Source organism: Falco naumanni, chromosome 18 (genome assembly GCF_017639655.2).
Source record: "Falco naumanni isolate bFalNau1 chromosome 18, bFalNau1.pat, whole genome shotgun sequence".
Taxonomy (NCBI): domain Eukaryota; kingdom Metazoa; phylum Chordata; class Aves; order Falconiformes; family Falconidae; genus Falco; species Falco naumanni.
In genome coordinates, this window is record NC_054071.1 from 1,077,693 (window position 1) to 1,100,980 (window position 23,288).

At 58.7% G+C, this 23,288-nt stretch overlaps 1 protein-coding gene across 4 annotated transcripts in view; it reads right to left on the reverse strand.

Moving 5' to 3' along the window:
- Positions 1-287: 287 nt before the first annotated feature.
- KCNH6 (potassium voltage-gated channel subfamily H member 6) overlaps positions 288-23,288 on the reverse strand; it is a 33,676-nt gene continuing 10,675 nt past the window's right edge. The window contains exons 3-16 of one of the 4 annotated variants that reach the window (XM_040617646.1): positions 22,073-22,228; positions 19,223-19,332; positions 17,081-17,387; positions 15,315-15,526; positions 10,412-10,840; positions 9,254-9,653; positions 8,764-8,963; positions 6,595-6,847; positions 5,959-6,152; positions 4,970-5,069; positions 4,400-4,678; positions 3,275-3,452; positions 2,012-2,210; positions 288-1,617 (exon numbers count right to left, since the gene is read on the reverse strand). In XM_040617646.1, coding sequence (XP_040473580.1) covers positions 1,330-1,617; positions 2,012-2,210; positions 3,275-3,452; positions 4,400-4,678; positions 4,970-5,069; positions 5,959-6,152; positions 6,595-6,847; positions 8,764-8,963; positions 9,254-9,653; positions 10,412-10,840; positions 15,315-15,526; positions 17,081-17,387; positions 19,223-19,332; positions 22,073-22,228 — 3,305 coding nt within the window. In that variant the 3' untranslated portion in view covers positions 288-1,329. Of the gene's footprint in view, positions 1,618-2,011; positions 2,211-3,274; positions 3,453-4,399; positions 4,679-4,969; positions 5,070-5,958; positions 6,153-6,594; positions 6,848-8,763; positions 8,964-9,253; positions 9,654-10,411; positions 10,841-12,170; positions 13,889-15,314; positions 15,527-17,080; positions 17,388-19,222; positions 19,333-22,072; positions 22,229-23,288 lie in introns of those variants that run through there. The other 3 variants (XM_040617647.1, XM_040617649.1, XM_040617648.1) reach the window with 3 other exon arrangements.

Consider the following 23,288-nt stretch of genomic DNA (forward strand, 5'->3'; position numbering starts at 1 on the left):
GGGCAGGGGAACAGCGGCAGGCTGGCCTTGTAGCCTGAGCTCCTGCACGTTGCTGCGGAGCCTGAACTGCATCCCACTGGGAAGACGTTGCTCAGCAAAGTCCCCCCTGGACCCCCGCCTTGAGCTGTAAGACCTGCACAGGGGCTCTGTCAGCCCCACACTCCCTGCGTGAAGCAGCTAAGGTCTGACCACAGGCTTTTCAGGGTTCTTTGCAGACTGGCACCTGTCTTTTGTGCTGCCAGGGATGAATTCACAGGTGCTCCCAACAAACACAGCTGTAATCCACATTAGGTGCCAAAAACATATTTATTAGCAAAGTGTACACTAAAACTCCAGAGAAAGAGATGCTCACAGTTTTACTACTCTCAAAGGGAGCTTGATACAATACTTGAGCAGGCGGCCTAGGACTGTCACAGCATCTAACCGAACGGCAAGGCGGCAGTGCTAAGTGGGCTTCTCCTATGGGGGATGCTGGAGGAGTCTGCTGGGGAAAGGGCTGGGGAGGAGGAAGCATCTATCAAACCTTTATCAAAAGAGAAAAGCTGGGAGGAAAGGCTGGGGCTTTACGGGATTGTGCTTTTGAGTTTTGTGCTTTATGCCCAGGCCAGTGACCAGTGGGTTTATCTGGGGAGCTGTGGGATGTGTGTTGGGGTTTGCAAGGCGCGATCAGCCTTGCTGGAGAAGTTGGTGCCCTAGGACTCGTGCTGAAGCGTGCTGAATTGGCAGGGGCTGTTGGCCCTTAGTTTCCCAGTGGCAGTCAAGTAGGACAAGGATAGCTTCTGTCCTTGTCCTGGGCTTCCCACCTGCAGCTCCCCCCAGTACCACACTGTGGAGATCTCCTCCTCCTCCTCTGGTGACTACCCTTTCTGTAATGCTCACAGGCTCCGCTGGGCTAAGCCCAGTACCAAAGTAATGGTCCCTGCTCCAAAGAGCTGGCAGCAAAGTGGCTGCGCAGCTACGAGCCATGGATTTGCTCTCCTCCGGTCGCTGAGGCTCACTTGGCTTGCGCCGTTCTTGAGAGGAAGCCTTGGCAAGGAAGAGGTGGTGGGTGCCGTTTGGCCTAGCCAGCTTGTTGGTGGCTGTAAGAAAGAGCTGCTCTGGGTTCACTATAATGTGCAAATGAAATCTACTCTATGGGAACCGCTGGAAAACGTTGACCTTGGAAGCCAGCCACTCTACGCTTCCTTTCACGGTGGTAGAAGACAGCTATAAATTATACCCTGAGCCAGTGGCATTGTCCTCCGTCTTACCCTTGCAGTCAAAATCAACATCAACTGACTGAGCTCACAGCTGAGGTTCCTCTTGACGTGCTTGGCAGCCCCCACATCTCTAACTTCCAGGAAGCACTGGGTCGGAGAGGTGTCTCTGAATGTCCTGATGCTCAGAAGATGCCTCCAAGTGCTCAGGGAGGGAAGGGAAACGAGAGCCCCGCAAGAGTCCTTGGGTATTTGGTACCCTTTGGTGGAGAGGCTCTGGGTTTGGAGGAGGTGGGGAATGATGCTCCTGCTCGGAGTAGACTGTCATGGTTTCATCAGATGCCACAGCAGGGTGCATCCCGCTTGACAAGGAGTCCCTGGATTTCAAGTGGAACTTTTCTACCTCCGTGTAGCTCGGGCTCTGGTGGGAAAGGAGGAACCAGGTGAATTATGGCAAAAGCAAAATAAAGTAGCCATACTCTCTCCTCACCCTATCAGGCTCCAAGCCCCAAAATGTTGTTTTTTGCCTGAGGAAGCCTCAGAGCAGAGGAACCCACTTCCCTCCCCTACTGATGGGGCAACCTGGTAGTGCTGGAGATGGCAGGCTGTGCCCCCAAATCAGCGATGCACTGGGCAGGAGCATCTCTAGGTAGATCTATGCCCATTTCAAGACCCTTGGGCTTTGCCAGGACCCACGAGTGTTTGGCTGCGCTTTGCCTGCAGGGAGGCTGGAGGGAACGGCTGGCCCTCCAGGACCTGTCTGCTCGGGGCAGAAGGAAGCTCAGCTGGTGCTGAGTAGGGAGGGATGGCCTTACCTGCTCCGGGGTGGTCGGCTCCTCATCCTCCAGGGGTGCGCAGGGGGTGAGCGGCTCCAGGCTCCGTGGGAGGATGCCGTACATGGCCAGGTTGTGGGAGGACGGCGAGATGGGGCTGTATGCAGGCGGCACTTGGGACAGCTGGCGCTGCAGGAGCTGGAGGATTATATTAATGTCTGACGACATCCTGGACTCCAGCCTAGGGACAGAGCAGCCCAGCGTTAGTGCAGTGCATCTCACTGCATCCCACGAGAGCCAGACCCGCGGCTGGGCAGGAGAGGCACTGGGGAGGAGGTGCCGATTCAGCTGCCCGAGGGTGATGTTGCTTTGCCTGGTGCTGCTTGGTGAGGTTTTTGTGGAGCCAAACTGGGATCTGGGCACAGGGAACTGAACAAAGCTAAAACTAGCCCAGAGTGGGAAAAAAATTGCAATAGTTAGTTTTAATCTGCATCAATTCTCCAGGCCAGCTGTCTGTGCTGACAGACGGCAAGGCAGGTTGGTGCCAACCATTTTTAATTGAGGAATAGAAGGAAATGGAAAAGTAGAATAAGTCTCTTCCTTCTGCCTTGTTCTGGACTGAAACAAGCCGCTCTGGCAGGAGCGGGCACAGCCCCCTGTGCAGGCAACGGTCCTGGCAGCACTTACAGAGCGGGTGGGAGATGTGTCCCCTGCTGCCGGGGGTGGCATGCTGGCGAGACACTGGCATGCATGTGTGGGCACTGCGGTGACGTGAGCTTAACATGGGCAGCAGCTGTGGGTGGGAGAGCCCATGTGGGTGCGGCCCAGGGCCTTTAAACCTGCGTCTCCAGTGTGGGCTTCTCCTTCTCATTCAAAAATCATGTACTTTTTCTGGTTTAGAGGGCAAGGATGTGCACGAGGCTTGTTTGCTCGAGCAAGAGAATGCTTGCAGCCTTTTGCAACAGGAAGAGGCTTGCAAAGGGCTCAGGTCGTGAGCCTGTGGGTGGTTTCATGTCTGCAATTGCATCGGGTTGGGAAGCAGCGGCAAAGCGGCTGATCCCAGGGGTGGTGGCACAGCAGCAGATGAGGTGCTGGGCTGCAGCCAGGGCCAGGACTCGGAGCTCGAGAAGCCACGGCATTTGCAAAGCGCTCCCAGCACCTCCCTGAGGAATGCAGTGTGCCAGAGCTTAAGGAGGTGGCATCTGCTGCACAAAGCCCACTGCAGCCACATCTAGAGAGCTGGAGGTGATGGCCTGAAGCCCCCCCTGGGTGCTCTCCAGCCTTGTGCCCCAGGAACCTGCCCACCTGCTGAGCTGGGCCTGCAGGAGCTCCAGCCTGGACTCGATCTGCCCCGGTCTGTAGTCGCTGTGCAGGGGGATGTCCCGCGAGTTGTGTAACAAGATGTGTTGCAAAGGCTCCTGGTGGTGGTTTGGCCTTCGGTCCTCCCAGAAGGTGAACATGTTGGGGATGTCCAGGGGGGTGGCTGGCAGGAAAGGAGAGATCTCAGCACTTCTATCATGCATTCCCCAGCCCCACTGGTGTGGAGGTGCTCTAGACTCCGTCACCCAACATGTTCTTGGAGAGCCATCACCTTGACATACATGGTGCTCAGGGAGAGTCCATCACCCTAGCACCTGAGGTGCTTATGGGGATCCATCACCCTGGCACCTAGCATGCCTATGGAAGGCACATAGCATGTGGCCCCTTGGGACAGCCCCAGAGGGGTCCCTGGGTGCTAAGAGAAACTGCAGGGCATGGGAGGGACAGAGCAGATACTACTGGGGACAAAAGGCAGCAAAGACCCAGGGCCACAAGTGTGGCTCCCCTCAGATTCCCTGTTGAGGCTGTGTCTAGAGGGCTCCCCAGTTCCAGAGAGACTGGGAGCTGCTGGAGAGGGACCAGCGTGGGCTGCAAAGATGATGAGGGGGCTGGAGCATCTTCCTTAGAGGAAGGGCTGAGAGAGCTGGGGCTGTTCAGCCTGGAGCAGGCGGAGGGGGGATCTGACGATGCCTACAGATATCTGGAGGGTGGGTGTCAGGAGGACGGGGCCAGGCTCTTCTCAGCGGTGCCCAGCGCCAGGACGAGGGGCCACGGGCACCAGCTGCAGCGCGGGAAGTTCCACCTGAACATGAGGGAGACCTTGTCTGCCCCGAGGGTGAGGGGGCGCTGGGACAGGCTGCCCAGAGCGGCTGCGGGGTCCCCGTCTCTGGGGACAACCAGACCCGCCGGGCGGCTCCGTGCAGCCTGCTGGAGGAGAGCCTGCTCTAGCAGGGGCTGGGCCGGGCGACCCCCGGAGCTCCCCTCCCAGCCCCACCAGTCTGTGGTGCTGTGAAATCTGCATGAGCTGCTTGCTTCTGCCCTAACATAAGGCCACCATGCCTGAGCAGCTCTCACCACCCTCCTGCCAGCTTTGGCTGCAGCTGTTGGTACCTGCGTAGGACTGGCTGCTCTCTGCCGCGGGCTTGCCAACCTCTGTGCTGCCAGCGCTGGTGGTGACGAGGCTGAGCGTGGGCAGAGCAAAGTCATCCTTTTTGGATGTGAGGAAGGGCTCAGCTTTAGTAGGGCTGCCAGTCTTGGCATCGTCATCGCTGGTCTGGGTGGTGCTGCTGCCCAGGTCGTCCCAGTGGTCCTTACTCAGCGGGTCCTGTGGGTTGGTGAGCTCTGAGTAGGTGTGATACTGCTCTGCATCAGAGATGCCCGTGTCTGGGTCTGTGGGGCAGCACAACAGGTTAATTTGGGGAGGATCACACATGGCAAAATCAGCTCCCATCCCCTCTAGGGTGCCTGTAGGGCTGGGGCATCCTAAGGAGAGGGGGAGGCAGGGACAGAGGGAGGGAGGGCAGCGTGGGTGCCCCCAGGACAGGGACATACAGGCTGGTTGGCAGGGATGGGGGCCCTGACAGCCACCTTTGCTTTGGGGCACCTGCCAGGGCAGTAATTAAATGATGATCCCGCTCCCCAGCCCTGCCAGCCTGGCTCTGCCGATGCTGCGGGACTCACCAGGCTTGTTGGGCTGGCAAAGGGAGTGCTTGCGTCGACGCGCCCGCCGGTAGGTGCAGTCATACTCCTCGCTGAGTGGTGAGCGGGGAACGCTGTCTGCCTGAGGGATGAGAGGGGCTGGTCACCAGGGAAAAGGTGCCGTGTCCCATCCGTGGGTAGCACAGCCCATCCGTGGGTGCCATGTCCCATCTGTGGGTACCAGGGCCCATCCACAGATGCCATGTCCCATCCATAGGTGCCACGTCTCATCCATGGGTACCATGGGGGCTACAGCCCATGCATTCTCCTAGGGCTCGTCTCCAGCTGCCTCTGGCTCTCCATCACTGCTCTGTCCCACCCAGTGACTCCTGGACTGGTTGCAGAGCTCAAGGGATCCTAGAGGTTAGCCTCATTGCTCTGAGGCTGAGTTGAGGGTGTCAGGGCCATGGGGAGGGAAGGAGCACCCTGAGGTGGGGCAAGATGTCGTGGGGTGGGACAGGACATAGACAGAATTTGACTTTCTTTTGTATCTTACCAGGCAAGTGCCTCTGAAAAAAATGTCAGAAAAGACAAAGTCCAGTCACAATGTTTGAGTCAAACAGCAATGACAAAAATGCTCCAAGCCTTCCACGGATTGCAAGAGTGATTATTTAAAAAGGAAATTTCGATGAAGCATGAGAATATTTCCTACTTCAGCAGCCTCAAAACAAGCATGTGACCCACTTGCCCAGGCTGGAGGGGTCCTGGAGATGATTTACAAGTGCTGCAGAGCAGAGTACTACTGACATGGCTTTTGGGGCCAACTTTTCTGAAGAGCTCAGGAATGTGCAGCATGTGCATGCTGTGCTGAGGGGGAAGTCACAGCCCCATGGAGAGGGCCTTGGGAAAGGTGGCTGCTGGCCAATCCACCACCAAACTGAGTGAGGAGCACCTGTTGGCTTCCTTGCCCTCCCGATTGCCAAATTTAAGGCATTGGCCACATCCCTCCCTGGGATAACCCTGGCACTCACATCTCGCAGGTTGAAGGTGATCTCTAAGTTGCTCCAGAAGTTGTCAGAGAAGGCTGGGTACATGTCCAAGACTTCCAGCAGGTCCTCCCGCTGGATCTTGTGCAAGTCACAGTAGGTCAGGGCCCTCACGTCAGCGTTGGACTTCCCTGGGCGGGCGTAGAGGCTGATGGGCTCCCCAAAGATGTCGTTTTTCCCTGTGCCAAGAGACAGCTCATTAGGGGGAGGTGGGCACCCACTCCAGCTCTAGAGGTACTGGACCAGCAGACCTCACTGTGGGGCTTATGAGCAAGGGGATGCCCAGCAATCCTGACCCTGATTGTGGACACTGAGGGTTACACTGTGAAAGCCATCACCGATGGGGAGACCAAGCCAGGGCAGTGGGTCATCAGTGACGGCTGGAGACTGCTGAGCCATGCCCCGCTCTCCTCACTCCTTTGTGGCCTCTCCCTGACATCTCCATTCCCTGTGCACTGGTGTGGTGACCCAACCAGATGTTGAGGAACAGCCTTCCCTTCTCCAGAACATGGAGAAGTCCTTTGCCCCTCATCTGCCACCTTTTGCCCGCTGCCCATCGCACATCAGCCTTCACCCATCGCACATCACCCCTTGCCCTCCCAGAAGAAAGGACTTTTCCACCTAAGATGGCCACCACAATGTCTTCCCGGAGGATCTCGATGGAGCCCCGGGAGATGAAGTAGAGTGTGGTGAGGACATCTCCGTAGTGCACCAGGGTGTCTCCAGGCGGTGCATGAGTTGTCTTGAACTTCATGGCCAGGGCGCGCAGGCAGCCTTTGCTGGCTCCGCGGAAAGCCTTGCAGTTCTGGAGCAGCGTGCGGTTGAGGTGGAGGCAGATGTCTGCCTGCAGGCAGTCAGGGAAGCCCTTCAGCACCTGTGAGGAGTGAGGGAGAGATGCCATCACGCCACCACCCCCGGGAAGGCCTGCCGTGGCAGCCCTGGGAGGCTGTGACACGCAGCATCACATGGTGGGGCTCAATGGGAAGCCCCCGAGCCCAGAAAGGCAAAGCTGGGAACATCTGATCTTCCCTTGGCAGGCGCCTGCCTGCCCGCCCCTGGCTTGTACCGCACGTGGCCGGGGATGAGAGCAGTCCCAAGCAATAAATAATAATAACCAGATCAATCTATTTATACCCACTGGTGGCGTATCCCCCTTTTCATCTTTACGCCCACTAATCTTGGCTGAATGAGAGCACAAACTGGTAACGAGGTGCTGTCCTAATTAAACAGCACTTGCCTGAATACCAAGAAGCAGCACGGGCCAGTTGTGTGCAGCAACAGCTAATTATACCCGGGGCAAACACCTCGCATTGAACAAAAGCTAAATCTGAAGGTGAAATCAAGGTAAAACTCTCAATATGGAGAAAGCTGCTGCCACCAATGACTCACGGTGCTAGGACAAACCCACCCAGGTTTGGGGGTTTTTTTGGAGAGCAGCATACAGCCCCAGGTCCCCCTTACTCTCCTCTCTGCTCACATCCCGCTGGTGGCCAAATCTGGGACAACGAGCCTGGGGCCGGTGAGCACGGCTCGTTGCTGGCTCCGTCACGATCTCACAGGCTAGCGGCAGTGCCTTAGTTTCCCTACTGGGAAATCAGGGGCGGATGCATTGATCGGGCTGTGGGATGATTGATTAGATCACATTGCGTCTCAGCAGCATCCAGCAGGAATTGGTGTGAGCGGCGGCACGTCCAAGCCGCAAGCCCAGCTCATCGCAGGGAATTTGTGACCTGGGTTTGCAGGAGAACCTGTGCTTGGGTAGGGCGCCATGGCTTTGCTTCTATTTATTGCCACCGATGTCCAGCCCAGGGTGTCTCCTCCATGCGAGAGGTTTAACCCGAAGCGCTCCCTGCAGCAAACCCCCGAATGCTGCCCAGCTGTTTAATGTGGCAGCAGCAACCAAAGATGGACAGGCTGAATTCGTGCAGCTCTGTGTCCTGATGGTGTTCAGGGGCAGAGGAGGATCAAGTCTTAGGACAAAAAGGGAGCGTGAACCGGGAACGATTGCGCTAACGACCCACCCAGGGCCCAGAGCCAGGAAGAACCAGGTCCCTTCTCTCTCCTTGCCTTGTCCTTTCCCATTCCTCTCTGCCTTGCAGCGGGCTGAGCCAGTTTGTGCACCGAAGCCTGTGGCCATGAGCTGAGTCCTGCCACCTGGGCCCCCACCCAGGACTCCTCGGCTGAGCCCCCTCCTCACTCCACCATGCCCCGGCGCCATCGGCACAAGCCTCCCCGCCAGGCTCGGAGACGTGGTGCCTCTCCAGCGCGGCTCCGCCATTGATCCCCCCTTCGCTAACAAACAGCCGCCTCTCTGGGCTCTAATTAAAATGGATCGAGGTTTATTTAAATGCCCTCCTTTCCCTGCCACTGAGAGCGGGATGCACTTTGCTTAGCAACGGGCAGTGTGGAGAGGAGCTGGATCGATACCGGCTCCGCAGCTCCGTCACACCAACAGACACCGGCCTGAAAGTGCTGGGCGCCGATGGGGACCCTGAGCCACTTATCAGCACACTGGCACCAAACCTGCTCTGGGCCAGGCAATGCCCTCGTGGCCCCAGAAAACCTCTTGGTAGATGTGAAGGGGTGGGCAGACAGAGGGGGAGAAGGAGAAAGGGAGATGCAGGAGGCAGATGGGCAGACTCCAGCTGTCTCCAGCCTCCCAGGTCTTCTCCTGTCTTCTCTCCACCCTGGTCGAAAGGATGGAAGTGTTTGGCTGGAGCCAGAGCTAGGCTCCGGGGCGCTCAGGACAAGGTGCCATGAGGACATGGGGGCTCCCTGCCCCGTACTCACCGCATTCATGTCGATGCCGTTGGTGTAGGACCAGGCGTGCTGGAAATACTCCTCCAGGCGCTGACGCAGGGGGTTGGGGATCTGGTGGAAGCGGATGAACTCCTTGACTCGCAGCATCTGCGTGTGGTAGCGGGCTGTGCCCGAGTACAGCCGCTGGATGATAGCAGAGACGTTGCCAAAAATGCTGGCGTACATCAGAGCTGCAACGAGAGGGCAGGACTCAGCAGGACATGAGGGGACACGTGTCCAACTACATCGGACCTGGAACCAGCAGATTTCCAAAACCTCTATCTACCACGGACCTGAAACCAGTGGATTTCTGAAACCCGGATTTCTATCTGTCACTCCATCCATTTGTCTGTGCAGAAGAGGCATAGGCGGAGGGAGATGCTCTCTTAAAATCCCACATGCTCTCCCCATTTCTCCCCAGAGCAGCCCCTCCAACCTCCAGAACAGGGATGGGAACAGCGGGACACGCGCAGGCACTCACAGCCAATGAGCATCACACAGATGGAGAAGATCTTCTCGGAGTTGGTGTTGGGTGAGACGTTGCCAAACCCCACGCTGGTGAGGCTGCTGAAAGTGAAGTAGAGGGCAGTGACGTATTTATCCTTGATGGACGGGCCAGAGGAGAGGTCGCTGTCGTTGTAGCGCTTGCCAATCTGGTCGCCCAGGTTGTCCAGCCAGCCGATCTTGTGCTCCATGTAGGGCCGCTCCACGTTGCCGATGGCGTACCAGATGCAGGCCAGCCAGTGGGCGATGAGGGCGAAGGTGCACATGAGCAGGAAGAGCACGGCTGCTCCATACTCGGAGTAGCGGTCCAGCTTGCGGGCCACCCGGACCAGGCGCAGCAGCCGGGCGGTCTTCAGGAGGCCAATGAGTGTGGTGGTCTGCAGGGGAGAGGGGAGAAACCTCAGGGACAAGCCGGGGATAAATCTGGCCAAAGGCATATCTCCAGCCTAGCCATGCTCCCTTTGAAGGGTAAAAATACATTTCTAGAGCATGAATCACCTTGTCCTGGAGGTGACATCTGAAATAGGTCAGATGAATCATGCCACACAAAGGGCAGTTTCCCCCGGCTGACCATAAAGGAAACAAGCCCTGCGACTGCAGGTGAGCCAAGGTCAGCCCCGTGTTTCCTGATGGGTCCTCACCTTGCCAACCGCTGCTCCCAAACCGGCTGCCTTTCACCTCCCCACCAGGCTCTCAGCTGAGGCGGGGGCTCCAGGTAGTGCAGTAACCACAGAGCCATCCCACTGCCCACATTTCGAGCCTGGCTGGCAACGCGACCCCAAGTTCGGCTTCACTGGAGTGTGGGCCCAGTTCCTAAACCGAGCTCCTGACCTGTTCTGCTGGGTCAGCCCCAGCAAGGGGAGCTGGTCCAGCTGGACACTATCTTAGCACTTACAGTAGGGTCTGTGTGGCTGGGCAACCCTACTAAATAAAATCCCAGGTCCCAGCTGCTTAATAAAAACCTGTAATGACATCCTTGTCCATCCTTCTGAGTAACCAGACCTCTCCTTGCAGACCCAGCCACCCACTGTTCACATCAAGCCATCCATATCTTTCTCTTTCTCTCCCAGAAATCTCCTCCTATCCATCCATGAGTCCCCTCTGGTCCTGATGGACCTCCAGGCCCCCCCTCTACCTCATCAGAGCCAGAGCGGAAGATGAGCAGGTCAAAAGGGATGGCGGCAACCATGTCGATGAGGAACCATCCCTTGAAGTAGTGGATGGCAATCTTGCCAGGGTGGCTCACCACCTCGTCATTGACATTGACATAGGTGGTACGGAAGTTGATGGCAATGTCCACGATGAACATGATGTCAACGATGAGGTCAATGATGTTGAGCGGGTCACAGGAGTAGCTGCAGTCCCAGTGCTTCTCCTCCATCTGCTCCTCATTGAGCAGGAAGGCGGCTGAGTAGGGGGTGAAGACGGCTGTGTAGATGACCAGCAGAAGGATGAGCCAGTCCCACACGGCCTTGAAGGGACTGTAGTGCAGAATGGTCCATCGGTGGATGCGTGGAGCCTGCAGCTTGTACTCGGGAAGGACGTCAGCACCCAGGGACAGCACCTGCCAGGAGATGGGTGTGAGAAGGTTGGAAGACCAGGAGAAGGGTTGGATGAGGCCAGGAGCCAGGCAGGGCACTCCCATGTGCTGGTAGGGCAGCAAGGAGCATGCGGGGGGGTTCCTACACCCTTTGCACCTTCATTGCCTTTGTATGTGTTTGTCCAGAGGCCACAAGGTGAATTGCCATCTGTGGCTGACACCAAGGTCTGCCCAGCTCCTTGTCTCTCCGATGCCTGGAGCACCCCTGGGGAGCTGTTTACCTGCTTTATGTCCTTCAGACTCTACCGTGCCAGCAGAGAGGTAAGTGCCTCCTGCCATGCCTCCGGCCCACAGCCCTGTGCCACCAGCGTGGGACGGGAGCTGCTGGGCGTCCCTGGCACTGGGCTGTGGGGATGGGCAGCTTGGGGGTGCAGTCCCACGGCTGTGCCATGGCCTGGCCCCCACGGCGATGGCATGCAAGCCTTGCACGGTGTCTTTCTTGGCCCCAGCAGGGACCTTCTCCTTGATGTCCCTCTGGCGCAGTCATCCTCCAGGCTGAGGGGACAGCTTGGGCCACCCGCTGCAAACCCTGGCCTCAGGCAATGCCCGTTTCCCATCTGAGCATCCCCAGGGAGAGGGTGACCTGTGGCCACCAACATGCAAAAGCTATCTCATACGTGCAGGCACCCTCCCATACTGTCATGTGTCCCCAGATCTGTCTGCCTTCATGGGGACACACTCCCACGGCACCACTGAGCCCCCACACCTCCCAGGCCTGTCCCAGCTCCCCCCTCCTGGACCAACGCCAGCTCTGAAGCCACCCTGGGGACACAAGGCAAGGCGCCGGGACTGGGGGGGCTGGGGATGTCCTGCTTTGGGTGCCGAGAAACAGCAGCATGACGGGGCTGTTTGGGGCTGGGGGCAGCTGGATCCTCCCTGCTGGCCCTCGCTGCTCTGTCATCCCTCATGTGTCCCCGCAGTGCCGGCCACCAGTGCCACCTGCGCAGGAGGGCGAAGGGGACATCAGTGCTCTCTCCCAGCACCGAGCCCCCAGCTAAAAGGGTGCTTTTTGCCAGGCTGCAAAGGAGATGGGAGAGGAGGCTCCCCATGCCCTGAGGCCACGGTGACGGGCACCACCGTGACTCTGGCAACAGACCTGGAAGAAGGGTTTGATCCTTCCTGCACTGACACCCACCTTGTCCGAGGGTTCAAGGGCTTCCCAAGGGCTCCCGGTGCTGCGACCCAGAGCGGATCCAGCCCCTCAGCCCCAACCCACCATGAGCAGCTGCTCCCACATCCCACAGCCCCAGGACATCGGTGGGTCCTGTGCCCTGGGGGACCCCCCTGCTCCTACCTGCCTGCAGCTTGCCCGGCGCCTCAGGTGGCAGCTGACCCTTGAAGTCCGGGTGTCCACCATGGGGACCCCCAACCCCGCACGCCCAGGCAGTGACCGGCACGGTGGGCACAGCACAGGGGCTGCGGCATCACCCACGCAGGCATGCATGCAGTTGGCTGGGAGGGTGGGAGACATGCAGCTGCGAAGGGCATTTGGGAGCCCGGCGTGAATTAATCAAACCCGATCGATGCTGGGGCCCCCCCAGGGACGAGAGCGCCAATGGGGCAGCGGGAGCTGCCGACGTCGCTGGCGGATGGAGAGGGGAGGGTTTGGAAAAAGTGACCCAAACGCAATCGTTGTGGAGGGGAATGAGGCACTGGCCAGGCTTGGGGACCAGCAGGGATGGCAGGGAAGGGGACAAGGCAATGCTGGGAAAATGCTTGGTCCCAGAGCTAAGCTGTGCCCAGCAGACCCGGGAAGGGTCCTAACACCTTGTGTCTGGGAAAAGCAGCAACGCTCCCTCCCTCAGCAGCTGAATTCCCTCGTCCTGTGTGGCCAGAGGCAGCTCCGTGGGGCCAGCCTTGAACTCAGACCCCCAGACGCTGCTCCCCACACTGGGATGCCTGCCTTGCCCCTTGTCCCTGCTCCTGGCACCTGGCTTTTGTGGCAGAAGCAAGAGCAGGTCAAGACTCTTTGTTTTCCAAGCAGAAATTAATAAAATGTCACAACTCCAAAAATTTGAAGCAGAAAAGGGAGAAGAAACAACCCCAAAAAGAGCATCCAAACCAACGCAGAGCCAGAGAGCAGCTGCAGCCTTGTCCCTTACTGCCCCTCGGGGACGGGGAGGGCTGCAGGTGGCACCCTTGGGTGGCCTGGGTGGCCCTGGGAGTCTCCGTGGGTAGCAGTGCCAGGTGCCACCCGTGGCCATCCCACTGGGTGCCCCTTCCCTCTCCCCCTTCCCCCTGCACTTACCGGCTTCAGCTGCAGCCGCAGGCTCATGGTGCGGGGTGCTGCGTGCTGGCAGTGGGGTGCTGGGTGCTGGGTGGCAAGCGAGGGAGAGGCAGACACAGAGGGGGGGCGGAGGAGGAGGGAGGAGGGAGCAGGGTGCATGCGGGCTGAGGGTGACGGAGGGGGGAGGCTCCCATGGCCTTGGCTGACCCCGCAGGGCCCAGCGGCCATGCACCTTCCTCCTCCCTTGCCCTGTGCTGGGGACGGGGATACTGAGCTGGTGAGGGGGGACATGCCACAGTGACCAGGAGACCCTCAAGCACAAGGGGTTGGGCAGGATCAGGCCCATGGTGCTGACTGCAGGCAGGCACTAACCGAGCGTCCCAGTACGGATACCGCCACAAGTCACTGCCCCCCCCCCCCCCCCCCCCCCATCCCCAGCACCGTCCAGCTCCACCACCCATGGGGCGGTCTGGGGGGACTGGGAGAGATGCCACCCGCAAGGCAGGGCCCCAGCCTAGTGGCACCCACCCCACAGTGTCCCCATGTGCCTCCAGCTGTGCCTAGGACGGTGCATTCATTGCACTTGTGCCCTGCCCTCCCTGCCACTGTGGGGCTGGCCCACCCTGGCCAGCGGTGTCTGCTCTCCTCCCGCCAGCCGGTATTTTTAGATGCAGTTGGCAGCGTCTCGCCGCTGTCTCTGCCTCACCCCTGAATTATTTAGCAGCCGGGAGCGGGGAGCCGTGGCTTGGCAGGGGGGCGAGGGATGCCGGGGTGAGGGCAGGCAGAGTGTTTGGGTCTACTGAGGCGATGGGGAGGAGAGGTCCATCCCATCCCATCCCATCCCATCCCATCCCATCCCATCCCATCCCATCCCATCCCATCCCATCCCATCCCATCCCGTCCCGTCCCGTCCCGTCCCGTCCCGTCCCGTCCCGTCCCATCCTGTCCCGTCCCGTCCTGTCCCGTCCCAAGATTTAAGGTGAAGGGAGGATTGACCTTCGTGGGTGCCGCTTGGCTGCAGCGTGAGGCCCTGCAGCCACCACCCATCAGCTCTGATCCTGTCACCCCACAACCAGTTCATGACCCTGCATCGAGCGGCTGGCACCACCCTGACAGTGTCACCCCAGCGGTCCCCGGTGTGTGGGTGCCCCTTGTGATGGGGCCGGGGGCATGGAGGCTGCTCGCCATCCCGCTGGCATGTTCAGGGGCTGATCCCAGGTCTCTGTGGTCACCCCGCGATCGGAGGGACTAAGCGGACTTTGGGATGAAGGGGACAAGCCAGAGGGACAACAAACCTAAAAGCCATCCCGTGCCATGGGGAGCGGGGATCCTGTCCGCCGTGCATGGAGGCTGTGAGGGTAAAGGTTTGCTGGCACCGGGACAGGAGGAGGATCCCACAGAGGACCCTGCTCTGACGGAGCAAACTGTCAAGCCCAGTGGCATTTCTGGGCTCAGATGGCTGCATTTTCGTTAAACTGGCCCTCGGCTGCTGCTGGCAATGGTGGGAGGTGCCCTTGGGTGTATTTTGTACATCATGGCTCGCCCATGCCTCAGTTTCCCCACTGCTAAGAGCTTCCCTACTCGGGACCGCAGGATACAGCAGCACCTTTCACACACACCGATGTCCGTGTCCCCGATGGGACAGCGCAGTGCCACCCATGTCCCTCTCGGTGACAGTGCACTGCTGCAAGTGTCCCCTGCAGTGAAAGGGCAGTGCCACATGTGTTGGTGACAGCGCAGTGCCACCTGCTGTCTCCCATGGGATCCTGTGGCCCTTGGCATGGCCACCCGTGCTCTGAGCACGGGGTCCCCAGCTGGGCACCTTGGGGCCAGTGGTGTCCTAGGGATGCCATCCCCGGTACTGGGGGGCAGGAAACGGTGACCAGAGCCTCCCCCACAAATGAAGCCACATGCGCATGCGTATGTCCCCTTCAAGGCCAGCATCACACCATGAGCAGTTCATGCCAGTGTTTCCCTGGCCACAGATTACCAGAAATACTGATTTAGGGGGAAAAAAGAGCATTTCAACCATTCAAGGGAAGAAATAGCAATCGAACACAGGGATACTGGCATCTCCTAGGATGGAAACTCCAGGTATCACTGCCCTCTCCGGTCCTCTCCTCCAAAAGCCACAGGAATGGTTGTGACCGTACCACGGTGGCAGCACCCCACCACCACCACTGCCTCGGTGGCATCTGACTGCCCACGTACCTGTGTGACCTTCTCGGTGACATTCTGGGTGCGCTCCATCACCTTGTGGGGAGCAATTATCTCAATCTCCGTGGTGGAGCCTGAGCGGTGCTTCTCCAAGTTGAACTCCACAAAGTTGAGCGTGAACTGAGGGATCTGGCTGATGGTCCGGTACTTCATGAGGTCTGAGTCCGAGGTGGAGTTCGGGGGGTTGGGTTTGACATGGGAAGCCTCTGAAAGAGGACGGAGAGAAGCACTGAGAGGGGCAGTGTGAGAAGGAGCCAATGCGCAGAGCCCTGACCTCAGCGTAGGACACCCAGGAGCTGGGGACCACCAACAGGTGCTGCCTGAAGGTTCCCATGTCTGTCTGGCCATAAAGGCTTGGCTTCTTCGGGGTGGCTCAGCCATGGGATGCCCAGCTCAAGAAGCCCAAGAAGGGGCTGCTTTTCGGACACATCACCCACCTTTTCACCATTAAACCTCCTTCAAGGGGCTCAGGCCAGCTGCCAAAACCCAGCAATACCCTTTGCTACCCCTGAAGATTGTGGCGGGTTGGGAACCAGCCCCAGTGAGACCCACCAGGGAGGGATGCCAAAACTGGCACGAAAACCGATGAAGGAGCAGGTGGGTCTCCTCCACCACGGCATGCTTCACCCTGACCAAGACAGCTCCTAAGCTGCTGCTGCCTTGGTTTTTGGCCACCAAACAGCCAGGAGCTGGCTGATGTCCCCACTCAGATGTATCCTCCACCCCCAGGCTCCAGGTAGGGAGGTCGGAGCTTTCTTGTGAAGAGCTGTAGTGGGGCTGGATCCTGGCAGTTTTCCCTGGGGACCTGCCTCTTTGGGTCACCCCAGTACAGGACCAGGGAGGAAGCCCCAGAGGTGGTCAGGTCACAGGTTTGTAGCAGTGTGCAGTCACGGAAGGGAGCATGTACCCACACCCAGGGCTTCAGGAACATCCCTGAGCACCGTAACCAGTGTGTCCCAACTTCCCGATCTCCCACAGGCAGGGCAGGGTTGTATTTTCAGTTTTCTACCCTGTCTATCCCTTGATAGACCCTGACGTTGACCCAAGAGGTGTCACAGACGGGAGGTGTCTGAAGACATTGTGAAGGTGGCCCAGTTGGCACCAGCCATCCTGCTCCCACCCTCCTCCTCCCTGCTCATTCCCCTTCCCTCCCGCTACGTTGTGCCCCCTCCTGAGGGTCCGTGACCTGTCACTATTTAAGGATCATGATGCCCCACCCCATTTTCTCAAGCCGGACACCGCGGACTGATCTTTCTCCATCCCCAGTTATGGAGGCTTCTCATGCCTGGCCTCCATGTTACACGTCATCATCCCTCTCACGAGAACAGGAGGTCTGGATGTGAACACCGCGGTGGAGGTACGTTTCCTCCCACCCTACCAAGTGGCCTGGCCAGTGTCTCATCCACCTCCAACACATGGACACAGCTGACATTGCACATGCCTGCAGACCCCTTCCCTCCCTCCCAGGGAGGTGGGGTGGTATCGGGGTGCCCCTCATGTGGGGCAGCTGAACGCAACCTGACGTGGTCCCACATCTCATGCACAACACCACGGACGGCTCTACCCAAGGAGCAGGACCTGCCTACGCAGGGAATCACATGGAGACCAGCGGGTTTTGGGGAGGAGACCCCAGCTTATCTCCACTTTGCAGAGGGAAAAGCAGTGCAGGGTAAGAGACCTCCCCCCGCGACGTGCCGGGGCCATCGCCCGGAACCATGGCTCCCGCAGTAGGACCGCCAGCTCCGGCCTTGTTCCCCTACCTGAGTTTGCCCTCCTTTCCCTGAATTTTCTCTGGAACTCAGACCTCGCAGCCTCAAAGTTGTCCAAGGAGGAGACCCTGCGGAGGCTGTGGAAGCTGCCCCCAGGGCGAGACCGAAAGAAACCCCACGCAGAGTACGACCCTCGTGGGCCCAGCACAGGAGGCTCTTGTTTCGGGTGTTGTATGGTGGGATCGGCCTCCAGGCTCGGCCTCCGCTCCTTTTCCAGGAGGGATTCGGTCTCTGACTGCACACAGTTCTCCTTGGGCGATGTCTTCAAGTCCCTCAAAATCAGGGAGTCACCACCAGGCTTTAAGACAGCCGGGAGAAAGCGTTTTATTAGAAGGAGCCCTCGCGTGCTGAGGGGAAGGAGGGGGAGCCGGGGGAGGTAAGAGGAGGGGCAGAGGGCTGGGAAGCACTGCGGTTCCTGAGGTCACCTCCAACTGGGACCGGGACCTGCTTTGCGGTGGGGCAGCCGAGCCCTGGGGGACTTGGCAGCTCCAACTCGCTACCAGCTCCTGCCGGAGGCTGGGTGGCTGCGGGGTGGTTTGCAAGGCGATGCTGAGCAGCTGGGAAGCAGGCCGGAGCAAGAAGAGAAGAGGAGACCCTAGGGACAGGATTGCCTGGAGCATCTGCCTTGCCATGCGCTTTTCCAACGAGTCCCTACATCCCACCACTGGATCTGCCCTTCCCTCACCTGCTGCAAGAGCTCAGGCCACCGCTGAGGATGGGTGCCTGGGGTCCTGTGTTGGCGTCTAAGGGAGACGATGTGCTCTGCACCAGGAAGCACTGGAGGAGCTGCTGGGCTTGCCAACTCAGCCGTAGGTGGCCCTCCTTCTCCTACAGCAACCCTTAGCTATTGCTAAACCTTTTTTCCTGGAGACTAAGGACTTTCCAGCCTTTAATGACTTCTGCAATGGGGTGCACAAAAAGCAGCCACCTTCCGGAGCAGGAACCTCTGGGTCTACACCTGTACCAGCCATGCCCACAGGAGGGACTGTGGCACTTCTCACCGTCCCCTAGGACCTTACTGCAGGTTTCAGGAGGGGGTGCCTGGAGGGACCATCTGCTGGCTGCTGCTGCATCTGCTGGGCTGCTCCCACTTGACCAAGCACCACCAAAGTGGTGGATCATCAGGTTGTCCTCAATGCACATCTTGCATATGTGTACGCCTGAAACATCGCAGTGCACCGTGCAGAGTCAGCCTGGGGGTACCCAGAGTCTTTAGCAGCACTGGCATAGGAGCGACATACCCAGAGCGTCTGATAGCACTACACGCCTTCAGCCTGCCATAAGCGCAACCTCTGAGAAGACAAGCACCTTCCACCTCATCATCTCTGTAATTTTGGGAAGCAGCTTTATCCAGGCTGTCTGGATACACCCAGCACAGTGAGAACCTGGCGCCTGGGGATGCGTTAGCAGAGCAAAAGCCTCCTGCCCACAGCCCTGTGCCTCGAGCTGCCACATGAGAAAACACCACATCTTTGCCAGGAGGTACCTTGAGCACTTTTGGCAGTCAGGAAGCCACCAAGAACAGCAATCTCTATAAAGAGGTCCCACCAACATTTTTGCAATCTCATCACGTCAGCAATGACAGCATCACCCTCCGTCATGGAAAGTACAGTCTTTGCTGGAGGACTGAGAAGCCAGAGCTGCCTGCACTGCCAGGAGAACATGGGGAAATGTGCCCTGTCGAGGTTTGCCTGCCAGTCCCTGCCCAGAGCAGACCCGCTGCAGTCTCCTACAGTCACCACCACGTCCCTCCTCAGGGCGGGTACGACTCCCTGCATCTCCATCATCCCAGACAACTTGAACTACAGAGCCAGACCTTCCTCCCCAGCTTCAGCAGCGGTGCCCGCCGGCTTGGCACATCTCCCGCTCCCCCCTCGAGCCATGACACGTGCAACGCCGGGCTGGCCCCGCAGAGCAGCACCGTCTAGCGCTATCCCACGCCGCCAAAGCACCGCCGCTCACCAGCAGCCCTTGCCGGGGCCAGTGCTCAGTGCTGACCCAGCGCCGGAGCCCTTACCGCCAGGTATGGCCTGAGCCACAGCAGCCGAGGGACAGCGGGATGGGGAGAGCGGAGGGAGAGCGCTGGGACCTGGCCTGAGGCGTGGGCTTATATCAGACAAAGGCTACGGTTACCTTTCCATAGTCAATGGCTACTCCATCAAACTCACTGGTGGGCAGAGATTTCCGCTGGATTTTGAGTCGCCGCACGGACGGGAGACTAAACTTCAACCTCCTACCTTGACCTTGTTAAAAAGAAAAACAAAACACAAGAGAGACAGATGTAACCTAGCTGCACGTGACGGCTGGAGCGAGACAGGGCGCGGCGGTGGCAGGGGAAGAGGCTACGGAGAATTTTGGGTAGCTCTGGGGGACGTACGTGGCCCTTCCTCCTGCAACATGCTTGCTGTTCCCGTGCCATCACATCGCCCTGTGCTGAAGGCAGACCCTGACCTGGCAGAAAGCACTGCTGGGCTGGAGGAGATTCCCCTGCCATGGCGGGTGCAGGACAGGAAAGGTGCAGAGCATCCCTAAGCCAATTACAGACGTTAAAGCCACTTAAGGGATTTGGACCTGGAGGAAATCGAGCCTCTAAATCTCCCTGGGTGGAACTTTGGGAGGGGGGGAAAAACCACACAAGAGAGATGGTAAGATAGCAAGGATTAAAAAATGTATTTCTAGCAATTTTGTCCCTGCAGTTGCTCTGGATTTTCAGTGAGGGATGCTGGACCAAAGAGGGGATGTCCCTTGCTGCCATCATGGGGGACCAGGAGACCAGTTCACCAGAGACCAGGACTGGGGCACGGGCAGCCAGGGCTGCAGCGAGCTGCGAAAGGGTTCTGGAGGGGAAAGGGCCAGACATGCAGAGGGACTGGCTGCGCGTACAGCAGGACCTGATGTCCCCGGTTGCGACACCCAGTACAAAGCTGCTCATCCTCTTCTCATGCTGGTCCATGGAGCAGACCGCGGCCACCTGCTGCTGCAGAGTCAGCGTGAGCAGCCAGGCTGACACCCTGCTGCCTCGGGGCTCGGCTCAGCCCTGGGCTTCATCCGACCCCCAGCAGCACCGGTTGTGCTCACTAACAGGACCAAAAGAGGCCGAAATCCCAGCGTGTGGGGGATGCAACATGAGCTCTGTGAAGGCATTGTCGTTGGGGGAAAAAGCAGCACATTGAGGGGCTGTTTGGTTTTGGCAGGATTCGCTTCCCTCACTGAGCCCCGACATGCCGCCAAGCCACTCGCGCAGGCTCCTGACCTGCCCAGCTCCCCAAAAATGCCCCCATCGACAGGGGAACCCATGCAGGCTCCCTCTGCTCACCCCGTCCCCACTGCCCAGAGCAGCTTTTCAGCTGGAAGAAGCAAAGCAGCCGACTTTCCCTGCACACCAGTGAGCCAGGGACCAGCAACACATCCGCCTGTGGCCGTGTAATTAAAGACTGAGTCAGAAATCCCGTGCACAAGAGACCGATCTGGGCTGGCGCCAGCAGCTCTGGCCTTTCCGCACTCCCCAGCGCTGGAATGGGAAACCCGAGCAACACTCCTCGAGATGCACAGTGCAACCTCCAACGCACAGGAAAGCAATAGGTACCCTTTTCGGGTGCCTTCTGCAGCCCAAGGTACATCTGGGAGTGGTATGGGGTATGGATGCGTCATATGTCGAGATGTACCATGAGCTGAGGGGGTGCAAAGCAACACCGATACTGGAATTGAGGATTTCCTCAGCAGTCTGTGCATAGAAGCTAACTGGTACTAAAGCAATACACCAAAAACGTCGATCTCATCACTCTACAGACATGGGAACACATGCACAAGTTATATATACATTCACACACATATGTCCGTAAGTCCCGTGTGCGTATGGCTGGCCCGAGGAGATATAAAACCTGTCACCACACAGAGCTCCTTCACTGGCACCTGCCGCCAAGCACGCAGACACCTGGATGGCTCCGGGATGTGTATATGCACCCAGTGTGAATGTGTTAAAACTCACAGTACGGTACCAATACGAGGGGCAGCGTGAAGGGTCCCCGTCAGTCCCTGATGTGGCTCTGGCTCCGGTCCCGGTCCTGCTGTGCCACCCCTCATGCCAGGGGGGGACAGACCGGGCTGCTCCCACAGCTTTCCTTTGAGACCTGTCCCGAGCCTCCCTACAGTGACCCGCATCCCCAGGGATCGTTCGCGTGAAGTCGGAGGCAGGATTCCTTCCCTGACTACAACACAGGCAGCTGGACAGGGCTGTCCAGCAGGAGGATATTTAGAGCTCCCCTTCCCGTGGTCAGCTCTAACATCTGCATCCCTGCGTGTCCACATCCCCTTGAGAGCCTCACCGTGGCTTCCCTTTGATCTGGCCTTCCCCAAAAAAGGAGTTGGAATTTTCCACTGCCTCCAGAAGACCCACAAACGGCAGGATGAGCCTGGGGCAACAGGGAACAGCCCAAAGCTGGGGCAGGCTCCGAGCCACCCCAGCACAACCACCCTCCTGCCATTCACCTGCGGTGGTGACCCCATAGCACAGCCATGACATCGGTGACACCAAATGTCCCTTGGCCCTCCTGGTGACCCTGCACACAAGTCCTGTCCCATGCCAGCACCTCCTGCCCCTACCAGCGTGGTGCTGCAGGCACGCAGCAGGGTACAAACGCACCATCCCACGGAGGGGGTTGATGCCCTCCCCTGTCCCCAGGGGTTCGGGAGGTGTGTGTGGGCTCCGTGCACACGTGGGGCTGTGGGGCGCACAGCCAGCTCAAACGGACTCTCTGCACCCAGCAGGTGTTTGGCCGGATCAGTCCCCCGGTGCGGCTGTGCACACACACAACCCTCTGCTCCTGCGCATGCTGCAGGGCTCAGCCCCACGATGCAGGATCCTGCCCAGCCACGGGTGCATCCTTCAGTCCCCACAAGCTCCCAAAAATACTGTGGATGGGGATAGCCCCGAGGATGCTGCGTTGCCCTCCCGCCGTCCCCACCGTCCCCGCTGACACCCACCTCTATGCCAGCCCTGCGACAGGCGCTGGTGCAGGCTCCGGCTGGCACTCTTGGTGATGAGCTGTGCCAGGTCCTCAAAGTTGAGGATGAACATGATGACGACACCATCCTCGTTCTTCACCGGCACCACGTCCACCAGGCAGCGTAAACACGAGGCTGCCGAGCAGAGACAGGCTCAGGGGGGCTGCACAGGAGGCTCTGCCCAACCCCCCAACTCTCCGGTCCAAAACACTTTTGCCAGAAAAGTTTTTCTTTAAGCACTTTGATGGGTGTAATCCCTGGTGATGGACGGTGGAGGATTTGGAAGATGATCTGAGCCCTGGGAAAGGGCCGTAACTGCAGCATCCCAGCTCACACAGATCGCATCTTGCTGGGTTTTTTTCGGTCCCAGACAGTAATTTGTATTAATATACTTGAGAGCAGCAATTAAGGAGTAGGTAATTAAGAACTCAGAAAGTCCCAGGTAGTGCTTTAACCTCATTAAGCATGCTGCTTGTAATCATGCTGTAGCTAATTGCCCTGTAATTGCCAGGCAGTTTTTGGGGACTGACTTCAGCTGTCTCGTGTCCTGTATGCAGGCAATGGGGGTGAGCCCCACTGTGTGCCCCGTCCTGACCCTGGGCAGCAGGATGTGCTGGGATCGGTGGGATGGTTCCCAAGGAAGCTGGTGGTCAGGCACAGCCTTGTCTCACTCCTTCCATGGGGAAACTGAGGCACAGGGGGGGCAGAAGGACTGGCTGAGTGTGCTGGGGGTGAGGGGGGCTGTGGGGAGGGTTCCAAACGTGGCCACAGGGCACGAGGCCACGTGGGTTTGCCTGTTGGATGCCGGCTCGACCCCATGGCTCTGCTTGTGCTGGCAGCCAGGCACCAGTTTACGATCAAAGGCACCCAAAAATACTTGCAGGCCTTTCCCAAAGCACCAAGTGGAGGATACAGGGCAGTCCCACCTCTCTCACCAGCTTTATTCCCTGCAAATCCTTCAAAGACCCTACCCAAAGGTATCATCACTGTGGGTCCGCTCCTTGAGCTGTCCCCGCAGCTGCTCTGGCAAAACCCCCTGGACACCCTCCAGGCTCCTACCCCAAACCTCCCAGGAATGGGTACCACTGCCTGGCCAGCACGGAGCGAAGCCATGGCCTTCCGTGGCAGTTTTTGCCAGGCACAGATCCCTGATCTCGCCTTTCCCCCATGCTCTGATTACCAGGGATTAGCGGAT